At 36.2% G+C, this 27,475-nt stretch overlaps 1 protein-coding gene across 4 annotated transcripts in view; it reads left to right on the top strand.

The window, feature by feature from the left end:
- Nucleotides 1–27,475, top strand: part of PCDH17 (protocadherin 17) — a 113,202-nt gene that overhangs the window by 75,139 nt on the left and 10,588 nt on the right. For 3 of the 4 annotated variants that reach the window (XM_070471164.1, XM_070471163.1, XM_070471162.1), the window contains one exon: nucleotides 16,187–16,270. The exons of the other annotated variant lie outside the window; for it this stretch is intronic. In XM_070471164.1, coding sequence (XP_070327265.1) covers nucleotides 16,187–16,270 — 84 coding nt within the window. The remainder of the gene's footprint in view (nucleotides 1–16,186; nucleotides 16,271–27,475) is intronic. 4 annotated transcript variants of the gene reach the window in all.

The following is a 27,475-nucleotide window of genomic DNA, read 5'->3' as shown; positions in this document are numbered from 1 at the left end:
AGAGGATGCTTTGTTTATTTTTTAATAGCAGAAGATTCTTTGTTCATACAGTTATTTTCAGTGCCTTTACTGGAAGATAGACTCTTATGGGAACAAACTTTTCTTACTGACCTGATAGAGAAATTGAGGCTACACAGCATATGTATAGAGTCACAGTTTTGAAACAGATTTGAAGTTAAATCAAAGTTCTTTCTCTTTAGTTTTCCTGATAATCAGATGCTGATTACAGGGTTCTGGTAATTATTCCTGCTCATGTAATTGGAAATACTGACATAGTGTTCTGTTTTGCATAGTTTCAATTAGTAATTTTGAGCACGGTGTAGTGAATTGAATTTATCTATTGTACAGAAATCTTGGAGTAATATGACGCTCTTGAAAAATATTACATATTGTCTTTCATTCTTTAGCTAATTCTTTCAGGCCATAGAGATAAAATGATCAGAGATGTTGCCTTGTAGAAATGCCTCAAACACCACCAAACACAACTTTCAGAGCTAAAGAACTCAAATGAGGGTTCACCCTCATGTAACAGAGCATATATTTCTGAGGAAAAACAATGACCTTTGGCACCTTGTAGAAAATCAATATGAGATATACCAGCTAACCATTTTTATGCCAACAATTGAAATGAAAAAAATAATTTAAAAAGCCTTGACATCTTTGTCCCCCACTCTGATTCATTTCTACGTAAATAGAGCCCCATTTTGACAACTGTTTAGCTCAAGGCACAGATTTGAAGCATTAGAGATAATGGTAGATTTATTAGATTAACTTTTGCCAACATCTCTTAGTGTCCTAGATAATTACTGGCCATGGTACATCTGAATGCTTTCAGCTTGTATGTTTGTAATGCATGCATTCCCTTGCAGGCATTGAAGTTGTGTCAAAAGAGCTATTAGAGATCTATAGTTATGTTTCATTCGTGTTTTGAAAATTTGTATGTGTGAAATAATTCATATCTCTGCCTTGTTTCATCCCCAAATTAATAAAAAATGCCAAAAATTTCTATTAATTTTCTGAATTTTTAAGAAACTATTCTCTTAGCTATCTTTTTAATTTCATTATTGATCTGTCATTCTTTGATTGCTCAAGTGAGCACCATCAGAATTCCTTCATCAAATTTGTACATTACATATCTTTCTTTGTATGATTAGTTGATGCTTTCTCTTTACGTACTTACATTTTTATTCTGTATCTACTGCCTTTTTATCCTTTTATGTTTATATGCTGTACTTTACTTGCTACTTTCTCTATTAGATTTTTTACAAGACATTTTTATTGCTACTTTTTATAGCTTTTAATTGATTTGAAGTTTTTTGATTAGGTTAATATTTTTTTTTTAGACTTAGCAATGTATTTATTTTTTTTTCATTTATTTTTATTAGTTGGAGGCTAATTACTTTACAGTATTGTAGTGGGTTTTGTCATACATTGACATGAATCAGCCATGGAGTTACATGTATTCCCCATCCCAATCCCCCCTCCCACCTCCCTCTCTATCCAATTCCTCTGGGTCTTCCCAGTGCACCAGGCTTTTTATATTTTATATGGATTTTATCAACCATTCCCCTATGTTTGTTCATGGTGGTGACTATTGTTTCTCAAAAATGCAGTAAATATTTCCCTACTGCATTTTTCTGTGTATATGGATGAAACATATTTTAATGCAGTCAATAAATACACAATTATTTTCTGATTTTAAAAGATAAAGATTTATATTATTTTCTAGACAAAAGGTAGATCCCAAATGAAATTTTTGTTTTATTTTAAATGATCTTGGAGCAAATCAAAGATTTCTATACTTGTTTTTTATTTACACTCTGGGTAGGTCATGGTTTCCTCAAAAAAAATCTCTGTTTATACCTATTGTCCAGGCATAATTATTACGAGTGGCCTCTATCACTTTCAGAAATACTTTTGTTTGGATAACAGATTATGTGGTTGCCCTAGTACAGGTGACTACAGCAAAACAAGAAGGAAAATACTTAGATATAGAAATATAGGTAAAGAACTCTACTTGGGATCAGGAGAATAATTTTTGTTTTGCCACTGTCTACTCTGAAGCTGTTTTCCTGCCTATAAATGAAGACGTTTTTTCCTTGAATAAGCCCGAGCATCCCTCTCATTACTAAAATATAAATTATCACACCTAATTGCATCTCTTTGAGATTTAAACTGCACAAAGATGGAGTATACATATAAACACAGGTACAAGGAGTCTAGCTTAGATGAATATGTTTTATTTAAGAGATGGCCTGATTGTAGGAGTGAATATTTGTTTTCTTTTGCTTAGAGCTTTGTTGATATTGCCCAAATACCTTTGGAAAACATAAAACAAATTTATTTAATAATTCAACTATCATTCTGTATGTGAGCAGTCAGTCATACACATGGAAAACTGAACTAGAACCAAGAAAAAGTTCAGGCCAAGCAATTCTATAAAGACAGTTATTTCTACAATGTTCAATAAGAGTTAAATAAGATGTACTTTTCCTGCGTCATCGTTTCTTTGAATGGCCATAAACCATAAAGAAATAATGAATAGAAAGCCCATCTATAAATAAACTTTCCTCATTACTTTCTTCTAATAGTAAAGATATAATGGAAAAGATTTATTAAAATGGAATTTAGTTTACTAAAAATATCAAAGAAAGCAAAAATTAACATCACTTTCTCTGTAGTTTATCAAATTACCATATCTCAGCATTGCTTTATCTCTTTTGAGTCTTATTTTTGTCACATAAATTGTAAAAGTGGAGGGTGGGGAAAAAACCCTATATTGTAGACGTGAGACATTCCATCTGACCTCCAGGTCTGCTTCTCATTTGCATGTGGCCCATGTCAAATTCTTCACCTTTCTGGTATTTCTCAGATGTTTCCACTAAAAGATAGTAAATGTATGATTATGAATCATCAAATGACTATTAGAAGTGTTTGATTCTCATGTTCTAATTCTAAAGTACCTGTAATTTTGCTGTTTTATGACAATATTTTTTACAGAGCAGTAATGACTTAAATTATTTTCCATCTATTAATATTTTTCTTTGGGAACATGTGCCTTGCCTCTTTCTCCTTTTGTGTATTTGAACCCACTTTTCTGTTAGAGAAGCATAGAGATACAGCTCTGGGATTCTGATTCCATCATTTCAAAAATCATTCAGAGCAAAAGAGTACTGTGCATTTATGACTTCGTCATGTCAACTGTAAACTAGTATCACCCTGAGAAGATTAGGGGCTTCCCTGATAGCTCAATTGGTAAAGAATCCTCCTGTAATGCAGGAGACCCTGGTTCCATTCCTGGGTCGGGAAGATCTGCTGGAGAAGGGATAGGCTGCCCCCTCCAGTATTCTTGGGCTTCCCTTGTGGCTCAGCTGGTAAAGAATCTGCCTGCAGTGCAGGAGTTTGATCCCTGGGTTGGGAAGATCCCCTGGAGAAGGGAAAGGCTACTCACTCCAGTATTCTGGACTAGAGAATTCCATGGACTGTACAGTCCGTGGGGTCATGAAGAGTTGGACATGACTGATTGATTTTCACTTTCACTTCTCAGAAGATTATGTGTTCTGTTCATTCAATGCTTAAATTGGGATGGTAAGTAATATTATAGTGAGCATATTAAAAGCACCAATTATATGTTTTGCTTTGTGTTTCTAAAACAGTCCAAAAATGAGTAGCTCTACTTGAAAGAGGCTCTGCCTTCAAACTTAGGTGTCCAAATTGTGTTATACTTTCCTTGACTTGCTGATCCTGCCATAGGGTTATAACCTAATCCTAGTGTTCATTCAGTGGTTCTGTGAACTGAGTGCTTTGCCTGCATCTGCTCATTTAACCCCCACAATAATCCTACGAGGATATCCCCATTTTATAGATATAGATGAGAAAGTGAAAGAGTATAGAATTTAAGAGATTTGACCCAGAATGCATGTAGTAAGTCTTCAGATCCAGCTATTGGGTTTACCACATTCAAGTTCTGCCCTTCCTTAATAGTTCAGTTGCTAAACACAATTGACACTTGTAAGAATCCAGCTCTAGACACTGAAATTTTCATGGCCTTCAGGGATGGTGTAAGTATTCCCTCATGGCCTCAGCTATGCTCTCCGAGTACTGAATGGGCTCAACAGTGCATATGCAGTTGTGTGTAGCAAGACAGGCCTTCTCTGACCTATAAATTTCCCACATGCATGGAAGGACAGTCTCCCTTCCTCACGGTCTTTGCCACATTCTGAACCCCTGCTGCTGACTGAATTCAGAAAGCACTAAAAGGAAATAGGCGTGACTGTGGATGCCAGTAGGCTCTCATGTGACTGTGTCTCTGCAAACCTGCATGTGATTGTATGAGCAAGTGCACATGTGAATTTGTGTAGTCTATCTTTATTTTGTTTTTATATCATCAATTTACTTTTATGAATATTTTACAATTGAGACATTTAGCTAGTTTTATGTGTTCCCATTTTTGTAAAGATGTGATCTCTTTGGCCAGGAAGCTACTAAAGAGTTCAAAAAACTCCCTCTTTTTTCCCCCTAAATTTTGAGAGAATTAGCAGTTAAATCAAATGAATTTGGATATATTTAATCAGATTGCTTTCAGGTATAGCATATGCCAAATATAAACTGCTTGGCATGAAAGAAAGTTCTCTTGAGAAAGGAAAAATCTATAGGTAATGTGGGGGAGTAGTGAACTTATGGGGAGAGTAAATTGGCCAAGGTGATCCTCCCGATTGGGAATATGAAGGAAGGCAAATAAATTTAGGGATAAGAGAAAGTGTGTTAAATGGAGAAAAGATAAGGAAAGGGGAGTAAATGCAGCTCGCTTCATTTGTCTTCATGGAAACACTTCTGTGTCTTCGAGGGATGAAATTAGGTGTTCTTTCTCCACTTCCTGTTATATTCTATTGCTCTCTATTGCTAGATCTTCAAATTAAAGCCAGAGTTAGTAGACATGGTACTATTGTCCAACCACACTGTAACTTTAGCAGTTTTAGTTTTTGTAAACTAAACCAAAAATCTATTTTATTATGACTTTTAAATATAGTAAAGTATATTTTGAATTCCCAAGTAAAGATGATGAATAAATTTTCAGAACATAGCTCATTAGCAATTGTGGAATATATGTGTATGTGTGTTTGTGTGTGTGTGTGTGTCTGTGTATACACTCAGTACTTTCAATTGCATGGATATTCACTAGTGATACTTGCTTTCTGTCATAAGAAAGCTGACTTATCTTGTTCTTTTTAATGTTATTATTACTGTTTTAATGTTATCATTATTGTCTCCACTGGAGTAAGGAATGGCAAACCACTTCAGTGTTGCCTTGAGAACCCCATGAACAGTATGAAAAGACAAAAAGATAGGACACTGAAAGATGAAACCCCTAGGTGCCCAATATGTTACTGGAGATCAGTGGAGAAATAACTCCAGTAAAAATGAAGAGATGGAGCCAAAGCAAAACAACACCCAGTTGTGGATGGGACTAGTGATGGAAGTAAGGTCCAATGCTGTAAAGAGCAATATTGCATAGGAACCTGGAATGTTAGGTCCATGAATCAAGGCAAATTGGAAGTGGTCAAACAGGAGTGGGCAAGAGTGAACTTGGACATTTTAGGAATCAGCGGACTAAAATGGACTTGGAAGGGCAAATTTAACTCAGATGACCATTATATCTACTACTGTGGGCAGAGATCCCTTAGAAGAAATGGAGTAGCCATCATAGTCAACAAAGAGTCCAAAATGCAGTACTTGGTTTTGCAATCTCAAAAATGACAGAATAATCTCTGTTCGTTTCCAAGGCAAACCATTCAATATGGCAGTTATCCAAGTCTATGTGCTGACCAGTAAGGCTAAAGAAGCTGAAGCTGAATGGTTCTATGAAGACCTTCAAGACCTTCTAGAACTAACACCCAAAAAAGATGTCCTTTTTATTATATGGGACTGGAATGTAAAAGTAGGAAGTCAAGAAATACCTAGAGTAATAGGCAAATTTGGCCTTGGAGTAGAAGCAAGGCAAAGGCTAACAGAATTTTGAAAAGAACACACTGGTCATAGCAAACACCCTCTTCCAACAACACAAGAGAAGACTCTACACGTGGACATCACCAGATGGTCAACACTGAAATCAGATTGATTATATTCTTTGCAGCCAAAGATGGAGAAGCTCTATACAGTCAGCAAAAACAAGACTGAGAGCTACTATGGCTCAGATCATGAAATCTGTATTGCCAAATTCAGACTTAAATTGAAGAAAGTAGGGAAAACCACTAGACCATTCAGGTATGACCTAAATCAAATCCCTTACAATTATACAGTGGAAGTGAGAAACAGATTCAAGGGATTAGATCTGATAGACACAGTGCCTGATTAACTATGGATGGAGGTCCATGACATTATACAGGAAACAGGAATCAAGACTATCCCCGAGAAAAAGAAATGCAAAAAGGCCAAATGGCTGTCTGAGGAGGCCTTAAAAATAGCTGCGAAAAGAAGAGAAGCTAAAGGCAAAGCAGAAAAGGAAATATATGCCCATTTGAATGCAGAGTTCCAAAGATTAGCAAGGAGAGATAAGAAAACCTTCAGTGATCAGTACAAAGAAATAGAGGAAAACAATAGAATGGGAAAGACTAGAGATCTCTTTAAGAAATTGAGAGATACCAAAGGAACATTTCATGCAAAGATGGACACAATAAAGGACAGAAATGATATGGACCTGACAGAAGCAAAAGATATGAACAAGAGGTGCCAAGAATACACAGAAGAACTATAGAAAAAGATCCGCATGACCCAGATAATCATGATGGTATGATCACTCACCTAGAGCCAGACATCCTGAAATACAAATTCAAGTGGGCCTTAGGAAGCATCACTATGAACAAAGCTAGTGGAGGTGATGGAGTTCCAGTTGAGCTATTTCAAATCCTAAAAGATGATGCTGTGAAAGTGTTGCACTCAATATGCCAGCAAATTTGGAAAACAGCAGTGGCCACAGGGCTAGAAAAGGTCAGTTTTCATTCCAATTGCACTCATATCACACGCTAGCAAAGTAATGCTCAAAATTCTCCAAGCCAGGCTTCAACAGTACATGAACCATGAACTTCCAGATATTCTAGCTGGGTTTAGAAAAGACAGAGGAACCAGAGATCAAATTGCCAACATCCATTAGATTATCAAAAAAGCAAGAGAGTTCCAGAAAAAACATCTACTTCTGCTTTATTGATAACGCCAAAGCCTTTGACTGGGTGGATCACAATGAACTGTGGAAAACTGTTCAAGAGGTGGGAATACTGGACCCCCTGACCTGACTCTTACGAAGTCTGTATGCAGATCGGGAAGCAACAGTTAGAACTGGACTTGTAACAGCAGACTGCTTTAAATAGGAAAAGGAGTACGTCAGGGCTGTATATTGTCACCCTGCTTATTTAACTTATATGCAGAGTACATCATGAGAAATGCTGGGCTGGATGAAACACAAGCTGAAATCAAGATTGCTGGGAGAAATATCAATAACCTTAGATATGCAGATGACACCATGCTTATGGCAGAAAGTGCCCCTTGATGAAAGTGAAAGAGGAGAGAGAAAAAGCTGGCTTAAAAATTAACGTTCAGAAAGTTAAGATCATGGCATCTGGTCCCATTACTTCATGTCAAATAGATGGGGAAACAGTGGAAACAGTGACAGACTATTTTGGGGGGCTCCAAAATCACTGTAGATGGTGATTGCAGTTGTGAAATTAAAAGATGCTTGCTCCTTGGTAGAAAAGTTATGATCAACCTAGACAGCATATTAAAAAGCAGAGACATTATTTTGTCAACAAATGTCTGTCTAGTCAAGGCTAGGTTTTTACAGTGGTCATGTATGGATGTGAGAGTTGGACTGTGAAGAAAGCTGAGCGCCGAAGAAATGATGCTTTTGAACTGTGGTGTTGGAAAAGACTCTTGAGAGTCCCTTGGACTGCAAGGAGATTCCACCAGTGCATCCTAAAGGAGATCAATCCTGGGTGTTCATTGGAAGGACTGATGTTGAAGCTGAAACTCCAATACTTTGGCCACCTGATGTGAAGAACTGACTTACAGGAAAAGGCTCTGATGCTCAGAAAGATTGAAGGTGGGAGGAGAAGTGGACAACAGAGGATGAGATGGTTGGATGACATCACCTACTCAATGGACCTAAGTTTGAGTAAACTCTGGGAGTTGGCGATGGACAGGGAGGCCTGGTATGCTGCAGTCCGTGGGGTTGCAAAGAGTCAGACACGACTGAGCGAATGAATTGAACTGATTGTTAAGTGCAGGAAATTCACAGAGAAACTTTCAGATAAGATCTATCCTGTTTTAGTTGGATGTTTGAATGGTTTTAGATACCTGTCTTCTAATTTCAAGACTAAAAGAATGAGAATTCAGTCATGCAAGTTTGTGGTCTCTGTGATTTAATCACAACTCAGCCTGTAACTGTCCTTGTGCCATTTTGCTTTATCATCAAAGTAATATGAATTAAATACAGTCTCCCTTTTCTGTAGCATTTGTCAAGGATAATTATGATAGTATGGTTATTATGCCCTCCTGACATTTTGGTAGGCATTATAGATTACAAAATTTACTCACTGGAGCTGTCCAGTAGTCAGTAGAAATTCTATAGAAAATCCAAACTGTATCGAGAGTTTTTCTCCTTTGATTACTATTCTGATAATATAAATCTGCTTTTAAAAACTAATTTTACATCATATTTCCATATCTGTATAATAATTGAGAACCAAATATTAGGATAAAATTTAATTTAGTAGCTGTTTCCTATTGTAAAGCCTGGCTCAGTGACTAAACTTTCTACCAAGAACCCACTGAAACCTAAGATGTGGGCATGGTACTTAAAAGACATTATTTGAAACAAAGTGACAGGGGGTAATTTGCTATGCTACAAATAACCATGCATTGATTTTCATTTAAAGAAACTGAAATAACACAGCAGAAAGATTCTACTGTGAAAAATATCACAAAACAGCAAGAGATATTTTCTTGCATTGTGTGTAAGATACCAATGTCACTTTTTAACACATCCTTAGATTCAGTCACTTTTAGAGATATTATGTAACTTGGATGGATTGATACTTACGCTTTGAAATTGCAAAGGGCGCCATAAATCCCACTAGTTAACATATATAAGTATTTGTGTGTATAAACATATGTGTGTGGAGGCTTCTGTGGTAAACAATCTGCCTGCCATGCAGGACACCTGGGTTTGATCCCAGGGTTGGGAAGATCCCCTGGAGGAGGGCATGGCAACCACTGCAGTATTCTTGCCTGGAGAATCCCATGAACAGAGGAGCCTGGTGGTTTACTGTCCATGGAGCTGTGAAGAGTCAGACACGGCTGAGCTACTAATACAACATACAAAAATGTATCAAGTTTTATTATTATTAGTATTTATTAGTTCTATAACAGATCAATTGAAAAATATATTCAATTTCTTTTTAGATCTATGACTTCCAGTCTTCTCCCCTCTTGCAATATTGATTTTATTTCATGAAGTAGAATGCTGCTATGTACTGAAGGTTTGTTTGTATCCTACTGCCAAATTCTTTCTTTGAAACCTAATCCCCAAGCTGATGGTATTTGAAAGTGGGGCCTTTGGGAGGTGTTAGGTCATGAGGGTGGAGCCCTCATGAATGGCATTAATGCTTTTGTAAAGGAGGCCTCCTTCCTCCATGTGAGGACACAGAGGAAAAAAACAGCCTTCCCTGAACCAAAAGCCAGGTCCTCTCCAGACTCTAAATCTGCAGGTACCTTGATCTTAGATGTTTTCTAAGCTTCCAGAACTGTGATAAATAAATTTCTATTGCTTACGAGCTTCCAGTCTATAACAGTTTGTTGTAGCAGCCCAAACAGACTAGGACAAGTGCCTTATACAAACGATTTATTTATTTATTTTTAATTCTTTTTTGGGGGGGAATGCCGTGCTGCTTGCGGGATCTTGGTTCACTGAACACGGATTGCAGCTTAGTTCCCCATGGCAGTGAAAGTGCTAAGTCCTAACCACTGGATCACCGGGGAATTCCCTGAAAAAAATGAGTTAATTTTAATATATTGAGACATAAAGCCCTAAAGAAACACAATGTACGTATGTGTACTGAAGTAACTTTAAAAATGCCTTTGCTAATAATGCATATCACTATTGCAAATGTACAGTATATTTTAGTGAAATTCAGTATCATATTTCTTAAAGGAAATATATGTCTGCCTTATTTTTTCTATTTGGGTGAAAAATATAGGCAACTGCCTTTTGATCCATGAATAAAAACTGAATATTTTAATGTTAATACATTCATTTTCCAAAGGTGTAGGAAATTTATTAATACATGGTTTGAGATAATGCTGAATATCTGTGGATTTGAATCATATATTCCAGCTATCCATAGTAAAAATATTCTCACTAAAACTATGCATGTATTTGAAGCTACATTTACACATATGAAGATATACTTTCTTGTAAGAGATTATTTCTTTTTTCATTGTCAATCCAAGTACTCATGTACAAATGTGCACATTTTTAATAGTCCCTTAGTATACATGGGAATTTTAAGCAAATTTACCATGCAGATGATGTTAAAATATGATTATTATACATAAAAAGTTGAAATTAATATAAGTTGAGAAACTAGCAATCTGAGGAGATAAGGACAAAGAGCTGCTATTTAGCAAGCATTACAAAAAATTCTGTTTCACAGTTTTTGGTAACATTTAGAACAATCTTACATAGATATTTTTCCTGGGTAATTTCAGTGTAGACTTCTACTCCTTTTATCAGTTTTAGTGATTTATGTACTAATCTTTGATGCTAAGTTTAGCTTATTTATAAGCCATAATATTGAAAACAACATATTAATTTATTCATATCAATCTTGTTTCACTTTTCTAGAATCTACATTTTATTTTCCCCATTGTCATTCTGGACAGGTAGCTGAGTATTCTATATTTTATAAGTTTTTAAGCTTTTCTTTTTTTTTTTTGACATTATGTATTAGTTTCCTAGGGTTAATGTAACAAAGTGGTACTGATTGGGTGGCTTCAAACACAGATTATTTCTCATACGGTTCTGAAGACCAGAAGTCCATGCTCAAGGCAAGCAGGGCCATGCTCTCAGAGCCCTAGGGCAGGACCACACCTTGCCTCTTCCTGGCTTCTGGTGCCTGGTAGCAAACCCAGACGCATCAGTCCTGTGTCTGCCTCTGTGACCATATCGTGTTCCCCTTGTGTGACTGTCTCTGAATCTCTCTCTCTCTCTTTTTTTTTTTTCTCTTATAAGGACATCAGTCATTTGATTAGGGCCATTCCTACTATTAACAGACATCATCTTAAGTAATAATGTCTGCAAAGATTCTGTTTCTAAATTAGGTCACATCCTGAGTTTTTAGGTGGACATGAATTTGGGAGGATGCTAATTTAACCAGAGGGTAGACTGAGCCTCTGGACCCCAATTCATGTCTATCCAGTTTGCAAATCCATTACCCCCTTTCAACTTCACCCCACTGTCATAACCCTTTCCAGCATGAACTCTTAAGTCCTGAATCTTTTCTAGATATCAACTTGAGAAGTCCAAATATCAGCATCTAAATCAGGTGTGGAATGGTCCATCCTGGGGCAATATTTACTTCTTGCCACAGACCTATCAAACTAGAAAACAAGTTGTCTGCTTCTAAAATAGTGGTAGAAGAAGCATAGGCTAGACATTCTCATTCTGAAAGAGAAATTGGAAAGAATGAGGTGTTACTAATCTAAAGGATCTGTGTGGATCACAACAAATTGTGGAAAATTCTTCAAGAGATGGAGATCCCATAACACCTTACCTGCATCCTGAGAAATCTGTATACAGGTCAAGAAGCAACAGAACTGGACATGGAACAGCAGACCAGTTCCAAATTGGGAAAGGAATACATCAAGGCTGTATATTGTCATCCTGCTTATTTAACTCTTATGCAGTGTATATCATGCAAAATGCCAGGCTGGATGAAGCACAAGCTGGAATCAAGATTGCCAGGAGAAATATCAATAACCTCAGATATGCAGATGACACCACCCTTTATCACAGAAAGTAAAGGGGAACTGAAGAGCCTCTTGATGAAAGTGAAAGAGAAGAGTGAAAAAGTTGGCTTAAAACTCAACATTCAGAAAACTAAGATCATGGAATCTGGTCCCATCACTTCATGGCAAATAGATGGGGAAAAAATGGAAGCAGTGACCAACTTCATTTTCCTGGGCCCCAAAAATCACTGCAGATTTTGACTGTAGCCATGAAATTAAAAGACATTTGCTTCTTGGAAGAAAAGCTATGACCAACCTAGACAGCATATTAAAAAGCAGAGACTGTGTGGCACCAGCCCAGAATGGATGCATGAGACAAGTGCTCAGGGCTGGGGCACTGGGAAGATCCAGAGGGATGAGATGGGGAGGGAGGCAGGAGGGGGGGTAGGGATGGGGAACACATGTAGATCCATGGCTGATTCATGTCAATGTATGGCAAAAACCACTACAATATTGTAAAGTAATTAGCCTCCAACAAATAAAAACAAATGAAAAAAAAAAAAAAGCAGAGGCATTACTTTGCCAACAAATATCCATCTAGTCAAAGCTATGGTTTTTCCAGGAGTCATGTATGGATGTGAGAGGTGGATGATAAAGAAAGCTGAGCACTAAAGAATTGATGCTTTTGAACTGTGGTGTTGGAGAAGACTCTTGAGAGTCGATTGGACTGCAAGGAGATCCAACCAGTCAATCCTAAAGGAAATCAGTTCTGAATATTCATTGGAAGCACTGATGCTGAAGTTGAAGCTCCAATACTTTGGCCACTTGATGTGAAGAACTGAGTCGTTGGAAAAGACCCTGATGATGGGCAAGATTGAAGGCAGGAGGAGAAGGGGATGACAGAGGATGAGATGTTTGGATGGTATCACTGACTCAATGGACACAAGTTTGAGCAAGTTCTGGGAATTGGTGATGGACAGGGAGGCCTGGTATGCTGCAGTCCATGGGGTTACAAAGAGTCAGACAGAGTGAGTGACTGAACTGAATCTAAAGGATGCTGACAACACAGCAGGGAAATTTCCATTAGTTTTCAAGGCCTGAAAGTAATTGTCTGTATTTTTACTGTGTCTTAATGCTTTGTCCTGACCCTCTGCACTTAGCCCACCCTTCCCGGCCCCCGCATCTGTATTCTCAGACACACTGTCCCTGCATTTTATCCCATATCTGTCCCCTTCAGTTTGAATTGCAGTGTGTCTAGTGGAATGTAATTGTCAAAGATGTTTGTCTTCTGTGGATGTTGAGGGGATCCATGCCGTTAGATACACATCCATAGATTATTCCTTGATCATCCCATTCCTAATTCTGACTTCTCTTGAGATGATTGAGTGGATCCATCATTTATATGCCAAATCCCTGTAGCAAAGGACTGTCCACCGTTGTCCTTATTTCCAGAGCATGCTATCTGGATAAACAGAGACTTTTCCAAATCAAGTGGTGGTTTCTTTCTGCTTGAAAGTCCATTCTTCATTTAATCTCTTTCACACTGCGCTATAACCAGCAAGGAGAAACCAGACCACACCTAATGCACTTTGCTTGGAAATCTCCTCAGCTAAATATCCAAGTTCATTGATTATACAGTCTACTTTGTGCAGAATAATTTGGCCAGGTTTTCTGCCACTTATAACAACAATTGCCTTCCAGAATCCAGTAACATTCCCCTATGAGCTCTCACAAGAAGCAACTGTACTCTTTGTACTTCTATCTACATTCTGTTCGTGATAACCACATAGGTTTCCTCTAAGATGACAGATGCTTTCTGTACAGCTCTCCTCGGCTTCTTCTTGAGCTCACGGCAAAATCACCTTTAATATCCATATTTCTTCCAGCAGCTTGCTTAAGGCAATTTAAGGTTTTAAAAATCATAAATTTCAAAACCTTGCATCTTCTATCTGTCACCCAATTCCGAAGTCACGTTTACATTTTTAGGTTATGTATTAAAAGTAACACCTCACTTCTGGTACCAAAATCATTATTAGTTACCTAAAGCTGCCATAAAATACCATAAACTATGTGGCTTAAAATAATATAAATTTATTCTCTTCCATTTCTGGAGATTAGTGGTCCCAAATCAAGGTGTCTGAAGAAGGAAATGGCAACCCACTCCAGTATTCTTGCCTGGAAAGTCCCATGGACAGTGGAGCCTGGCTGTCTACAGCCTGTGGGGTCACAAAGAGTCAGACATGACTGAGCGACGAAACCAACTAAACCAACCAACCCATCACGGTATCATCAGGCCCCTGCTCCCTGATGCTCTGGAGGAGGACTCTTTATCTCTAGCTTGCTTCTGGTGATCGCCAGCAATCTTATACACAGTACTGCAAACTTCCATTTTCACAGGGTGTGTCCCTGTGTGACTGTCCCCCCATGTGATTGTCTCTGTGTATTTTTTTTTTCCCCCAAAAGACACCAGAATTTGGAGTAGGGCCAACTATCATCCAGTATGACTTCATCTTTAATTATATCTTCAAGTACCCTGTTTCCAAAGGTCATAGATTCTGGGTGTTCATGAATATTTGGGATACAATATCCAACCCAGTGCATAACGTTTAGCTTCTTTATCCCTAATTTGAATGTGGTGCATTTTTCTGAATAAAAAGTCTACACTTTATGGGACTTTGGTTATGCTATTTTAAAAATATAAGATATATTTTGAATATATCTGAAAAATGTTACATATTGATTTTTTTCTTTTTTGGATTAGTATCAAATGAATGTGAAGTGCCTTTTACACAGTAAAATGGTCAGTGAATAGAAAAAAATTGTTTGTGGTAGGACTGAAAATTTAAGAGAATCATGTCAAATTTATAAAAGACAAATGAATCTGGTAACAAAGTAAGAATAAATGAAGGTTGTAGACTGTAACTTTTTCTCATCTGTCTTCAGCAAGATCTAAATTGTCTTTTCAGAATTTTCAGTTGAGTACATAACACGATGACTTATAGATTAATTCTTCTTCTTCCCCTAAACTAATATTCTATGTGTTCTGTATTCTCTTTACTGTGCTAAAAATCACAATAGGCATTATTTAAACCTGTGCATGAGGCAGACTTATTTTCAGGTATTTCCATCTGTTGTGGAAATATACTTTAAGAAGAAGAGAGAAACATACACAAATTAAACACGAAGACAGAGGGGGAAAAAAGGAAATATCTGTAGGACAACAGGGCAAAAAAAAGTGTTTGAGCAGCCTGTTATTAACTACTCAACCTGTTTTACATTGGATTCTGCGTAATTACAATGCAGGGAAGGGGCAAACAACTGATGCTGAATAAAGGTTGAAATAAGAAATTGAGACTATTTAGAAATAAAGCTACTTTGCTCACCAGCAGGCTTTTTTTATTTTTTTTTTTTGGCAGAACGTTTAGGCAGCAATCAGTTTCATATATTAACTGCACATTTCAATAGCATTAATGCAAATGAAATGTTCCTTTTTTAGTCTAATTTGGTTAGTATGTACCTAAGTTAGGCAGAAGTTCAGAAAAAACAAACAAAACACCCAAAAGCCACATTTCCTTAATTTTATATTTAATAACTTATGTTGTATGGAAAAAGAGTAGAAAATGTTACAGAAATGCATATGTTCATCATTAGTACTATCAGTACATTCTAAAAATCAAAACTTTCTAAGCAACTGAGTAAAGAGTTAAATATATTGCACACAGTCTGTTGTTTCAAGTACTAAACAACTTATATTGTGTAACTAACATTAAGAAAAAAAAATGCAGTTAAAACTATGAAAGCCTTACTCTCTAGGGATATTGGACGGTTCGCATGTTTAATTTTGATCCTGCTTGTTTACATCTTCTTTACTGAAGAAAAGTTTTTATTTAGGAAAAATGACTCTATCATCATCACAAGATTATTTTCCCTATTGTCCTAGGCATTCATATAGTTAATTTGCATGTTTCTATCTCATCTAAACTGAAATACTCCAAACAAGTAATTTCCTTCCAATAAGACTGTCTTTTGTATTTGGGGAAATGCCAATAACCATGTCCATAAGGATTGATCCATCTAGAGAACTGTAATATAAAATTTGAAGTCAGTAGAGAAGGATTCATGATTCTATCGGCCCTATTTTCCAACTTGGCTTTTCTATTTGTTAACTAAAAATATTTTATTTTTCAAGCATTCCCGACTTTGCTTTCCTTTGCTATCCTCACCCTACACACCATCACAAGTAGACTTCAGTCTGTTGATCTGCCTCCTCCAGGTGAGCAATTTCTTCATCTGCTAGCTTGCTTTCTGTAATCCGAATTTTACTTGTTAAATGATGGCAGTCAGAGGACTAGACACACATACATTATATATATATATATATATATATATATATGTATATGCATACATATATATATATATATATATATCCAGGCAGAACTTGTAGAATATTTTTTAAAGAAAAATAGCATGGTAAATAAGTAATTTATTCAGTGATATCTGCATTGGTACTATTAGTAGACCAGGAAAATCTATCTAATATTAAGGATTAAAAAGAAAATATAAATATTTGTTTATATTGTTATTAATATTTATTATTCTTATGTGAGTTTAAGTGGCTTAATTCTTAATTATTTAATATAAAAAAATCTACTACTTGCACTAATTTCACTTAGGAAAGCCTGTAGGTAGGAAAAGCAAAGTAAGAAACTGATGGAATGAAAAGTGAATTGGGACAAGAAAACAGTACTGGTTGTTTTCTTTGGATGTTATATATAGGTATAGAGCAAACTTTCACTGTTTGGCACTGAAGAATTACGTTTTACCTAAGAAACTGGATCCCCAGATTCTTGTTTCCTTTTGGAAATATAATTTCATTTTGCACTAGGTAAGTGTTATTTTGTAGAAATGCTTTAAAGGCTCCTTTACATATTACCTTGTAAAATGTTTACACATCACACTAATACAGATTTTTATACATATATGATATATTGCTGTGCTTGAAAAATATACATGTATGTGATAGCAGTCTAACTATCCCTGTTGTATTTATTTGTGTAGCTTTACTGATGCCAGAAAAAGATTGCATCATTTTTGCATGGAAATGAATGGAGATTGGAGAGAAAATAAAGAAAAGACCTGAGGCACAGAACTAGAGTCAAAAAGTTATATCTGTTCCTGATTTTAGAGGGTGAACTGGAAAGTTTGACAATGTGGATGTACAGACATACTCTCTCTCGCTCTCACACACACACATCTATAAATTCTTTTTTATTATCCTTAGATAGTTGTGATTTCATGTTCATTAAATTGCTGTCCACTTGGGTAAAAGTTTTATTTTCCAGTTCTGTAAAAATTGAATCAAAGATAATATTTATACCCATAGAGCATTTCACTTTGTAAAATGTACATTTCTGTTTGTCCTTTTGTGTATTCTTAAGATTCTTTCTCTCAATCTGAGACCCACTGTCTGTCCCTGTGTGTGGGTGTGCTGCCTGTGACTGTGTGTGTGCGTACACACCTGTGCTTTCCATGGCCAGCTTCCAGCTTGAAACATGGAGCCATCTGGGCCTGTGACTGAGCACCAGGGAAACCAGTAGGTGTTGTTACGTGGATGAGGCCTCTTTTGTTTAATACTCACTAAATGGTTCTTGAGGATTTGTGCCCTTAAGCCAGGCTCCTTCCATTCATTTCCATCTGGTGTGGGAATGTGTTCCTTTATGGTGTGTACAAAGGGTGCATGCATAATGCTATGCCCAGTTGCTTTCCAATTGTATTTATTTGTTGATTATTATCAGACATATTGGGGTCATCTTACTATTTCAAACTTATATAGTTCTTTTAAAGTATCAAAATAGTGAAGTTAGTGTAAAACTCTTCAATTTAGAACTCAATTATTGGAGCTCACTGAAGGTAATCTTTTCTGCTTATATATAGAATATATATGTTTCCTTTATTATTATACTACAATTATTATATATAACACAATCATCATATATATGTAAGTTATTTAGTAATCAGAATAACTATCTTTTTGTTAAAGTTACTACCTCCAAAATGTGTTTTTTTTTTTTTTAATATATATTTATTTGGCTGTGTCAGATCTCAGTTGTGTCATGAGGGGCCTTTCGTTGCGGCTCACAGACTCTGGTTATGGTTCACGGGCTTATTTGCTCCCTGGCATATGGGATCCTAGTTCCCCAATCAGGAATCAAACCTGCATCCCTTGCATAGAAAGGCAGATTTTTAACCACTGAACCACTGGGGAAGTCCAGAAATGTGTGGTTTCTATAGCTACAGCTCTTATGTTTATGGAAATAAGTAGCTCAGTGACCTAATGTTAGACTGCATACTTTTAAAATAAACGCTTAATCTCACAACACATCATTTATGTTTGAAATTTTATGCAAAATTATTTACAAGGTATATGTTTTTAATAATAAAATGACTGCCAAATAGATACAAAAGTTCTATTTTTCTGCATACTCCTAATTTAGCAGTTTCCCAGTGTGTAACAGTACTTAACACTATAATCATATTTATAATAATTAGCTAGATAATTTTCTTTTGTGATCATGTATATTTTTGTCAATTCAGTTAATAAACACTAAAACATTTTATTAGAAATTTGCCAAGTTAAATAGTAAAATTTAATTTTAATTTAGCCTGGACCTTGTATTTTAATACTAGGTAATATTAGGTTGAAGAACACTCATCTGAACCTCAAAAATGAAAATAAGTCACCTAAAAATTTAAGTCACCTTATAGCAGAAAGTGAAGAAGAACTAGAGAGCCTCTTGATGAAAGTAAAAGAGGAGAGTGAAAAAGTTGGCTTAAAATTCCACATTCAGAAAACTAAGATCATGGCATCTGGTCCCATCACTTCATGGCAAATAGATAGGGAAACAATGGAAACAGTGACATACTTTATTTTTCTGGACTCCAAAATCACTGCAGATGGTGACTGCAGCCATGAAATTAAAAGACACTTGCTCCTTGAAAGGAAAGTTATGACCAACGTAGACAGCTTATTAAAAAGCAAAGACATTACTTTGCCAACAAATGTCTGTCTAGTCAAAGCTATGGTTTTTCCAATAGTCATGTATGGATGTGAGAGTGGACTATAAAGAAAGCTGAGCACCGAAGAATTGATGCTTTTGAACTGTGGTGTTGGAGAAGACTCTTGAGAGTCGATTGGACTGCAAGGAGATCCAACCAGTCCATCCTAAAGGAGATCAGTCCTGAATATACATTGGAAGGACTGATGCTGAGGCTGAAGCTCCAATACTTTGGCCACCTGATGTAAAGAGTTGACTCAGTGGAAAAGACTCTGATGCTGGGAAAGATTGAAGGCAGGAGGAGAAGGGGATGACAGAGGATGAGATGTTTGGATGACATCACCGACTCAAAGGACATGAGTGTGAATAAACTCCGGGAGATGGTGATGGACAGGGAGGCCTGGCGTGCTGCAGTCCGTGGGGTCGCAAAGAGTCGAAATCTACTGAGTGACTGAATTGAACTGAAAAATTTAAGATTAGAGTCCTACTTTCTCAATTCAAGTTTCCTCTCCTTTGAGCAGACAGTTTATAATCCTGACTATGTGTCAGTGACAGATTGTATTAATACATTCTCCAACTGATTTAAATCCTATAAGGCTCTAAAGGAATGTTAGAATTCAGTTACAAAATCGCTGCCATTTCCTAAAGATTACAGAGATTTGCTGAGGAAGAATGTGTACAGATTAGAGTTGTTAGAATTTGTTGTTGGTGGTGTTGTTGCTTGTTGTTGTTGTTGTTGTTTTATGATAGAATTGTCTAGCAAGTGTCTTTGGGCCAGATTAAGGAGGGCTTTGAACAACAAACTGAGTAGTTCAGATTATGACTGTTTTCATTATGACTGGAATTGTTAAGCAGCTACTCAAAAATGACTTTGACAGCACAAAGGATCACTTCTTTCTGAGACTGAGCATACATATTTTTAAAGGGAAAAGCTCAAAAACAGTATGCTCAATCTAAAAAAGACTGTCTATGAATTTCCACTATGATTTCAATATGGATTTCCTTTTAGATTAGTTTAGATTATGAGTCTTAAAATAAAATTCTCATATACTTACAGTTATTTCCCTGTTATTATTACTCAGGCCCTTTTGTTTATCATCTGTTCTATGTTTTGGGTTTAGTTGATTATTAATTAAACATCAGAAAATGCTCTCCAAGATAAGGAAGTACTTAAAACACCACTGTAGGCACCTTTTGATGTTTATACTGCATTATGTGCGCACATGTTTCATATCCTTTAAAACACATTTTAATCTTTGCTCTGATTCAAGAATAGCTTTTTCCAATAGTGTTTTGATGCTTGGTTTGATTACATATCAGGGTGACTCAGAAGGCCCTGTATCCTCTCTTTCTGTATGTGAGTTTCATACTTTTTTCCCCAATATTTTTGCTTCAGTCTGTTTTAATGATTATGAAATATTAAAACTATTATTAGAAAAATGGCCTGTTATTGTCAGTAAAACCCATGATAACATGCATGTATGTATATTTACTCTAGAACATGGATATTGAGTATATTGACTTTGCTTAAATATTCATTCTTGGGGTGACCCCACTCTTTCAGGGTAAACAACACCAGCTTTGTAAACTTGCAGTTATAGTAAAGGTACTAAGAACTAACTTAATGATTTTAGAGATGTAATTCCGAGAACAGGCTTTATTTAAAATGTCAATTAAAATGTCACTCTCTCTTTTCCTACGGTTCATATATTTTGAACTATAATAATAGTAGCAATGCTAGTGGTAGTATTAGCAACTTTGTGGTAGGAGTTGTTTTAGTATGATGAGGGCCAAATTGTTTTGGTTCAAAAGACCTATTTATTTTTCTGAATCTACCTTGACTTATTGTCAAGTTTAATAGTTTTCTCAGAAAGATTTCTCTAACAGGATGCATTTTTGTTGAAGATACATATTTATTGTCATTTGTGCATGTGTATACATTCATATTGAGGATACTTAGATTCAGTTTATTTTAAATGATTATAGTAAGTAATTTTATAGGAATTATATATGTTGATAATCATAGTTTCATCTATTTTCCCATTTTAAATCTTAAAAGAAAACGTCTTTTGTATTACTTATTTATTTTTAAAAGTTACATTTTAAAAAATACTGACCTGAACAAGACACTCATCTGTTCTTTTGGAACTATGTCCACCTAATTGAAGGTAACCAAATTGAAACTTTAGTTCTGTCTCTAGAGTAGAATTCTATGAATTTAATGGAGCTTTTGGAGATCAGAATGTCATTAAAATATAGCAGTATTAAAATCTTTTATAAAAAAATCCACCTTCTAGGGTTCCCAAATCCTACTGTCAGGCAGTGATTACTAAATAATAAGTAGGATGGGATTAGTTGCATCTGAGTTAACTGTTTTCTGAGAATGCTAAAAATGATACCAATTCTGTTTATTTGTCTCTAGCAATGGAAAACAAACAAATGATAGAAGCAAAATGAACAGTGAGACTTACACTGTAAATAGATACTCATCTGGGCAGAAATCAGATAACAGACAGGAGAGAAAAACACTAAAAAGACGATCTTGCTTGCTTCTTACAAAGAATTTGGCTTAACAGGTGTGTTTTCATTGACCTTCTTTGCAGAGTTACCACTTTGCTAGGAGAATGACTTGAATTTTAGATGTATTTATCCATGTCATCAATAATGGTGTCATTATCAGAGATACGGTTAGTTACACAAGTGATAAAACAGAAGGAAAATGTCTCTTCCATAGCAGTATATTTGAATAGTTTTGGGTCTGAAATTCACAGTATTATTTAAGTTGCTAGAAATTTAAATTTGTCCTTGTAAACCAAACAGCTTTTACTAACTACTGCATGCCAGAATGTAGGTTTCTCACTGCATATAAATCAGGAATTTTGGAAGTTGCATTAACCCTTTTAAGAATCTAACATTACAAAAGCTTATTAATTAATTAATATGTTGATGGAAGCTATCAGATAAACCATAAAACACTGAGGCAGCTACCTTAAATCAAAAGAGAGAAACTGGTGCATTTGACCCAACAATGCAGTAAAAAAAAAAAAAAAAAGACAAAAGGAGAACCTAGGAGAGAAGAAAAAAACTTAGAGATGCTGACATGTAGGTTTTTTAGAATACTCACTGTTTTTGTAATTTAAAATTATAAAGAGATGATTATTTAAATATATATTTTAATGTCAATAACAGTATCAATAGTTTAAAAAGTTATCTTAAGTGGAAAATATTCTGACTTCCATGTTCCAGTGGATATATGTCAGGTTGGATTTATTTATAGTATTGAAAATGGTACCAATAATAATAAGCTAATTCTCAGTAATAAATACAGAACTTTGGAATTTTATATAGTTATAGCATTTAACAGAGCTGATGTTACTTTAAGTACTGTGTATCTGATAGCAAAACAGAGCTATTATGCATAATTTTGTAAAGTCCTGGGATTGTTTTGAAAACTGACATTACATTCTCATAAATGAGCTGAGTAATCTGTAAGGCATGGTCATTTGTATTATAGATAGCCAATAAATAGTATTTGATTCTTTTTTAATATAATCTTCCTTTATATCCATAGTAGCTTTCTGTTCAAATTCAGAAGTGAGACTGTTGAGTGTGTTCTCAAGGAATAGAGCATGAAAGAATATACCAGGGCCTGAGTCTTGATCCTCAAGGAGAATAGGGAACTCAATGAGGCAAATAGGTTAAAAAATAAGAGGCATGGAGTATGCTAAAAAAAAATTATACAATAGGAAAATTGAGGCATTATCTTTGTCTAAAATAGAAATGTATTTTGGAAAATATTTTCAGGAATTTTCATTATTTATTTTTCTTAGTAGCCAGAATAAATTTTGAAAATTTTCTGAGATTCAACATCTGCTTTATTTGTAACATTTTCCTTGCCTTGTAGGAGTAATTATTACTTCTCTCCTAGATACCTATAATGATCTTATTTCTTCTAGCCCTTCCTTCTTCTGAACTTCCAGAATATTTAATCTTCCTGATATGGAGTCATATGCAATCTTATGGTTGGTTAATATATAGCAGTTAGAAATGGACGTGGAACAAAGATTGGTTCCAAATTGGGAAAGGAGTATATCAAGGCTGTATATTGTCACCCTGCTTATTTAACTTATATGCAGAGTACATCATATGTACATCCAGCCAGGCTGGATGAAGCACAAGCTGAAATCAAGATTCCAGGGAGAAATATCAATAACCTCAGGTATGCAGATGACACCACCCTTATGGCAGAAAGCAAAGAAGAACTAAAGAACCTCTTGATGAAAGTGGAAGAGCAGAGTGAAAAAGTTGGCTTAAAACTCCACATTCAGAAAAGTAAGATCATGGCATTTGGTCCTATCACTTCATGACAAATAAATGGGGAAACTATAGAAACAGTGACAGACTTAATATTTTTGGTCTTCAAAATCACTGCAAATGGTGATGCAGCCATGAAATTGAGAGACACTTGATTCTTGGAAGAAAAGCTATGACCATCCTAGACAGCATATTAAAAAGCAGAGACATTACTTTACCAACAAAGGTCCATCTATTCAAAGCTATGGTTTTTCCAGTAGTCATATATGGATATGAGAGTTGGACTATAAAGAAAGCTGAGTGCTGAAGAATTAATGCTTTTGAACTGTGGTGTTGGAGAAGACTCATGAGAATCCCTTAGACTGCAAGGAGATCACCAGTCAATCCTAAAGGAAATCAGTCCTGAATACTCATTGGAAGGACTGATGCTGAAGCTGAAACTCCAATACTCTGGCCACCTGATGAGAAGAACCCACTCATTGGAAAAGACTCTGATGCTGGGAAAGATTGAAGGCAGGAGGAGAAGGGGACGACAGAGGATGAGATGATTGGATGGCATCCCCGACTCAATGGACATGAGTTTGAGTAAACTCTGGGAGCTAGTGATAGACAGGGAGGCCTGTCATGCTTCAGTCCATGGTATCGCAGAGTCGGACACGACTGAGCAAATGAACTGAACTAAATAATAACAGCACATTTGAGAAAGCAGGAAGAGAGATAAAGTAGATGTAAGAAGAAAAAAATATTTTTTGAATTCAGAATCATGAAACGCAGTATTTATGTTGTTAATACAAATATCTCTTTACTCATCACACATGAAGGCTTTCTTTAGTTTAGAAGTGGGATGTAAGCAGATTGGGGTAGCCCTGGAGTTGGAATGATGGTGCCAGAGAGTCATGTCAGGTCCTTGGTGCTCTGTTGGAAACAAATCCTGGTTGCAGCCAAAACACTATATATTTGTTTCCAGTAGTGTTGATTTGAATACTACTTGCCCTGTGGCCATCCCAGTGTTTTATATTTGTAAGTGATGCTCGGGAGTGTTCCAGATGAGCTCCTGAGTATTTTAGAAATCTTCTGATTCATGCAGTAAACTGCTCAGATACTTACATTAGTGCTGCATGGCCTGTTGCACTAAATTTGGTCCTTTATTCAGAGCTTTGTCACTTTCTTCTAAATTCTAGCCAATTTTTCCTATGTAATTTTATTTTTGGTATTGCAATCTGTGTCCTTCCACCTCTGCAGCTGGTCTCTCACCATCCCGTGAAGTGCACGTTTCTCTCTGGTGGTTGTTTCAGGTTCTGCTCTCTTTACTTACATTATCCTCTCCCTGCTCTCCATCGGCTGTTGAAACCTGATCATCTTTTGAGTTGCCGATCAAGCACTCTCTCTTGTACAAAGCCTTTCACAATATTACAGTCTATGCTTTTCTCTGCATTTCTGTTGTTTGTCTTCCTATCAGTTCAGTCAGTTTAGTCGCTCAGTCGTGTCCGACTCTGAGACCCCATGGACTGCAGCACGCCAGGCCTCCCTGTCCATCACCAACTCCCGGAGTCCACCCAAACTCGTGTTCATCGAGTCAGTGATGCCATCCAACCATCTCATCCTCTGTGGTCCCCTTCCCCTCCTGCCTTCAATCTTTCCCAGCATCATAGTCTTTTCAAATGAGTCAGTTCTTTGCATCAGGTGGCCAAAGTATTGGAGTTTCAGCTCCAACATCAGTCCTTCCAGTGAACACTCAGGACTGATCTCCTTTAGGATGGACTGGTTAGATCTTGCAGTTCAAGGGACTCTCAAGAGTCTTGTCTTCCTATAACATATATGTCTTGCTATAACATAGGTTAAATTATAATTGCTTATGAATTATTTTCCCTATCCTAATTTCAAATCAAGTTTCTAGCTTCCAGTCAAAGTGTAAACTCCTTGGTGAAAAGATACAGCCTTCCACACTGGTGAATTTTAGAGATGGGTAAATATGATTTCACGTAGCACACACCTTTGCTTGACATAACACCTATTCCACAAAATTCTATTGAAGATGCCTTTGCTTAAAAACTTCCAGTGCACGAAGTCGGTGTTTAGAGCCGTCTTTAATCTGGTGGGGCATTTGAGTTGTATTGTTTTTCCTTGAGAGGTCAGTTCGGAGTCCTTTATTCAAAAAACAAAAGCAAAAACAAACAAACAAAAAATTTGTTCCAGTTATTATAGAATTGAGCTTCAGAGTCAGTTCTCCTTAGGGTACCTGCTAAGAAAGAGATGGCCACATTTATCTGTGACTTCACTTCCAGGGTTCTGCCTCTGCCGCAGGTGATGACTGCATCTCCAGTGTGGGATCAAGGGAGGGGAGCAGCTACGTTTTGAGAGTTAATTTCAGAACAATGTGCCACAAGACATAGTTATATTTGTGCCACAGGTTCCCGATGCATGGTTTACACTCTCATTTTTTTTTTTTTAAATTTCTGATGCTTCCATATCAGATTTCCTATAAGGAAATAAAATCCTTTTGCTTTTATTCCTTAATATATGTTCCCCTTTAATTTCTTTTTTCTTCATCTCAGAGCATTATCTGTGATTGTCTACATATATGCCAGAAAATTCATTCTGGGAGACCCTATTATTATGTCTAAAGAGTCACAAACACTTGAAACCATCCCTGAAGGTGGGCAGGTGCATTGAATAGTAAATGTAAATGCTCCAGGCACTCCAGAGACCCAGTTGCAATTGGATTCAGTTGAATGTGATATAGATCAGTGGTTTCTGGTGTCTGAATGCAGCCGGGACAATACATTCTGAAACATTGTGTGATGCAAGTGCTAGCCAGAGGACTGGTACTTCAAAGCTGTCGCGGTTTGACTATTTGATAGCATTATACCAACTTCCTCTTCAAAATGTGCTCTCTGCCTATCAAAAGCAGATGAATGGCATTTCACAACTGAGGTCAAATCTGGAAGCCAAATTGGCAGTGCACCCACCTAAAATATATACGTTTATCTGATAGTATTTTTATTTTGTGAACTATGTTCCTAAATCCTAATCGCTTATGGCCAATTATTAGGAAATAATTTAATTCCTGGAGTCTATACACAATGTTATATCATGATATCACTGGAAAAATGTAACAAGCATCCTCAGGAAATAAGCAAAGGAGCATGTTGTAATAAGATACATGATCTTACATTAAAAGCAAAAGAAGTAAAAATATGTTCCACATCTATGTATTTGTGTATCAGTTATTTGATGAGTAGAACAAACTAGATCACTATGCACAAGTGAGAAACACGGGAAATACAAGGCAATAGATGAAAGATCACTCAGCTAAAGAAAAATGACTGTTCTCTGATGCCACATTTTTCCCTTTCCTTCCCTGCATAAGGGATATACCAAGTGTATTAAAAATTGTACTAAAATTAATCCTGGCAGTCATGTGAACACTAGCAGAAGAAAAAAGTGTGTAATAAAATTATGAGGATACTCCTTTTTTTTCCCCCAACGCAGAGAAAGATGTTTTGAGACAACTTTCCAACGCTGTCTTAAGAAATAATATTGAAAGTGGAATTTTTAGCCCCTTCATTGTTAGATAGAGGGAAATCAGGTTTATTTTTAACTAATGTGCTAGTAAATGGGACATAGAAATCATAAATGCAAATAATAGAATGAATAGATTGTTAAAGTGCTATTTATATGGAATGACTCACCCTATCATTGTAGCAAGTGTAAGGAGTTTATAGCATGGTAAAGGGAAATAAGTGAATAATCATCAACATTGTCAAAAAAGGAGAGAACGGTTTACGGTAGAAAGCTGTCAGTTCACAGGATGTTATGAATTGTGTCAGTTTACCGAAAGATACATTTTATGTGAGGTTGTTGAACTGTATTCTGACTAGAATTTTAGTTAGTATTGGTGTTTTGTACTGGTATTTAGTATTTCTATTTTAGTATTGGTGTTTTTTTCTGTTGGAATATATTTGGAATAATTGTAATTTGTTGTGTTCATAGAGAAGTGTGCATGCTTGTGTGAAATTGTGTGTGTGTGTGTGTGTGTGTGCTGAAGAAAGAAAAAAATAGCAAAGCAAGATGTGGTTACATCATTAAAAACTTTCAGTAGAACACTG

The sequence above is a fragment of the Odocoileus virginianus genome, chromosome 8 (genome assembly GCF_023699985.2).
Source record: "Odocoileus virginianus isolate 20LAN1187 ecotype Illinois chromosome 8, Ovbor_1.2, whole genome shotgun sequence".
Taxonomy (NCBI): domain Eukaryota; kingdom Metazoa; phylum Chordata; class Mammalia; order Artiodactyla; family Cervidae; genus Odocoileus; species Odocoileus virginianus.
The sequence above is the reverse complement of the archived record's forward strand: the minus strand, read 5'-3'. Positions and strand labels throughout refer to the sequence as shown.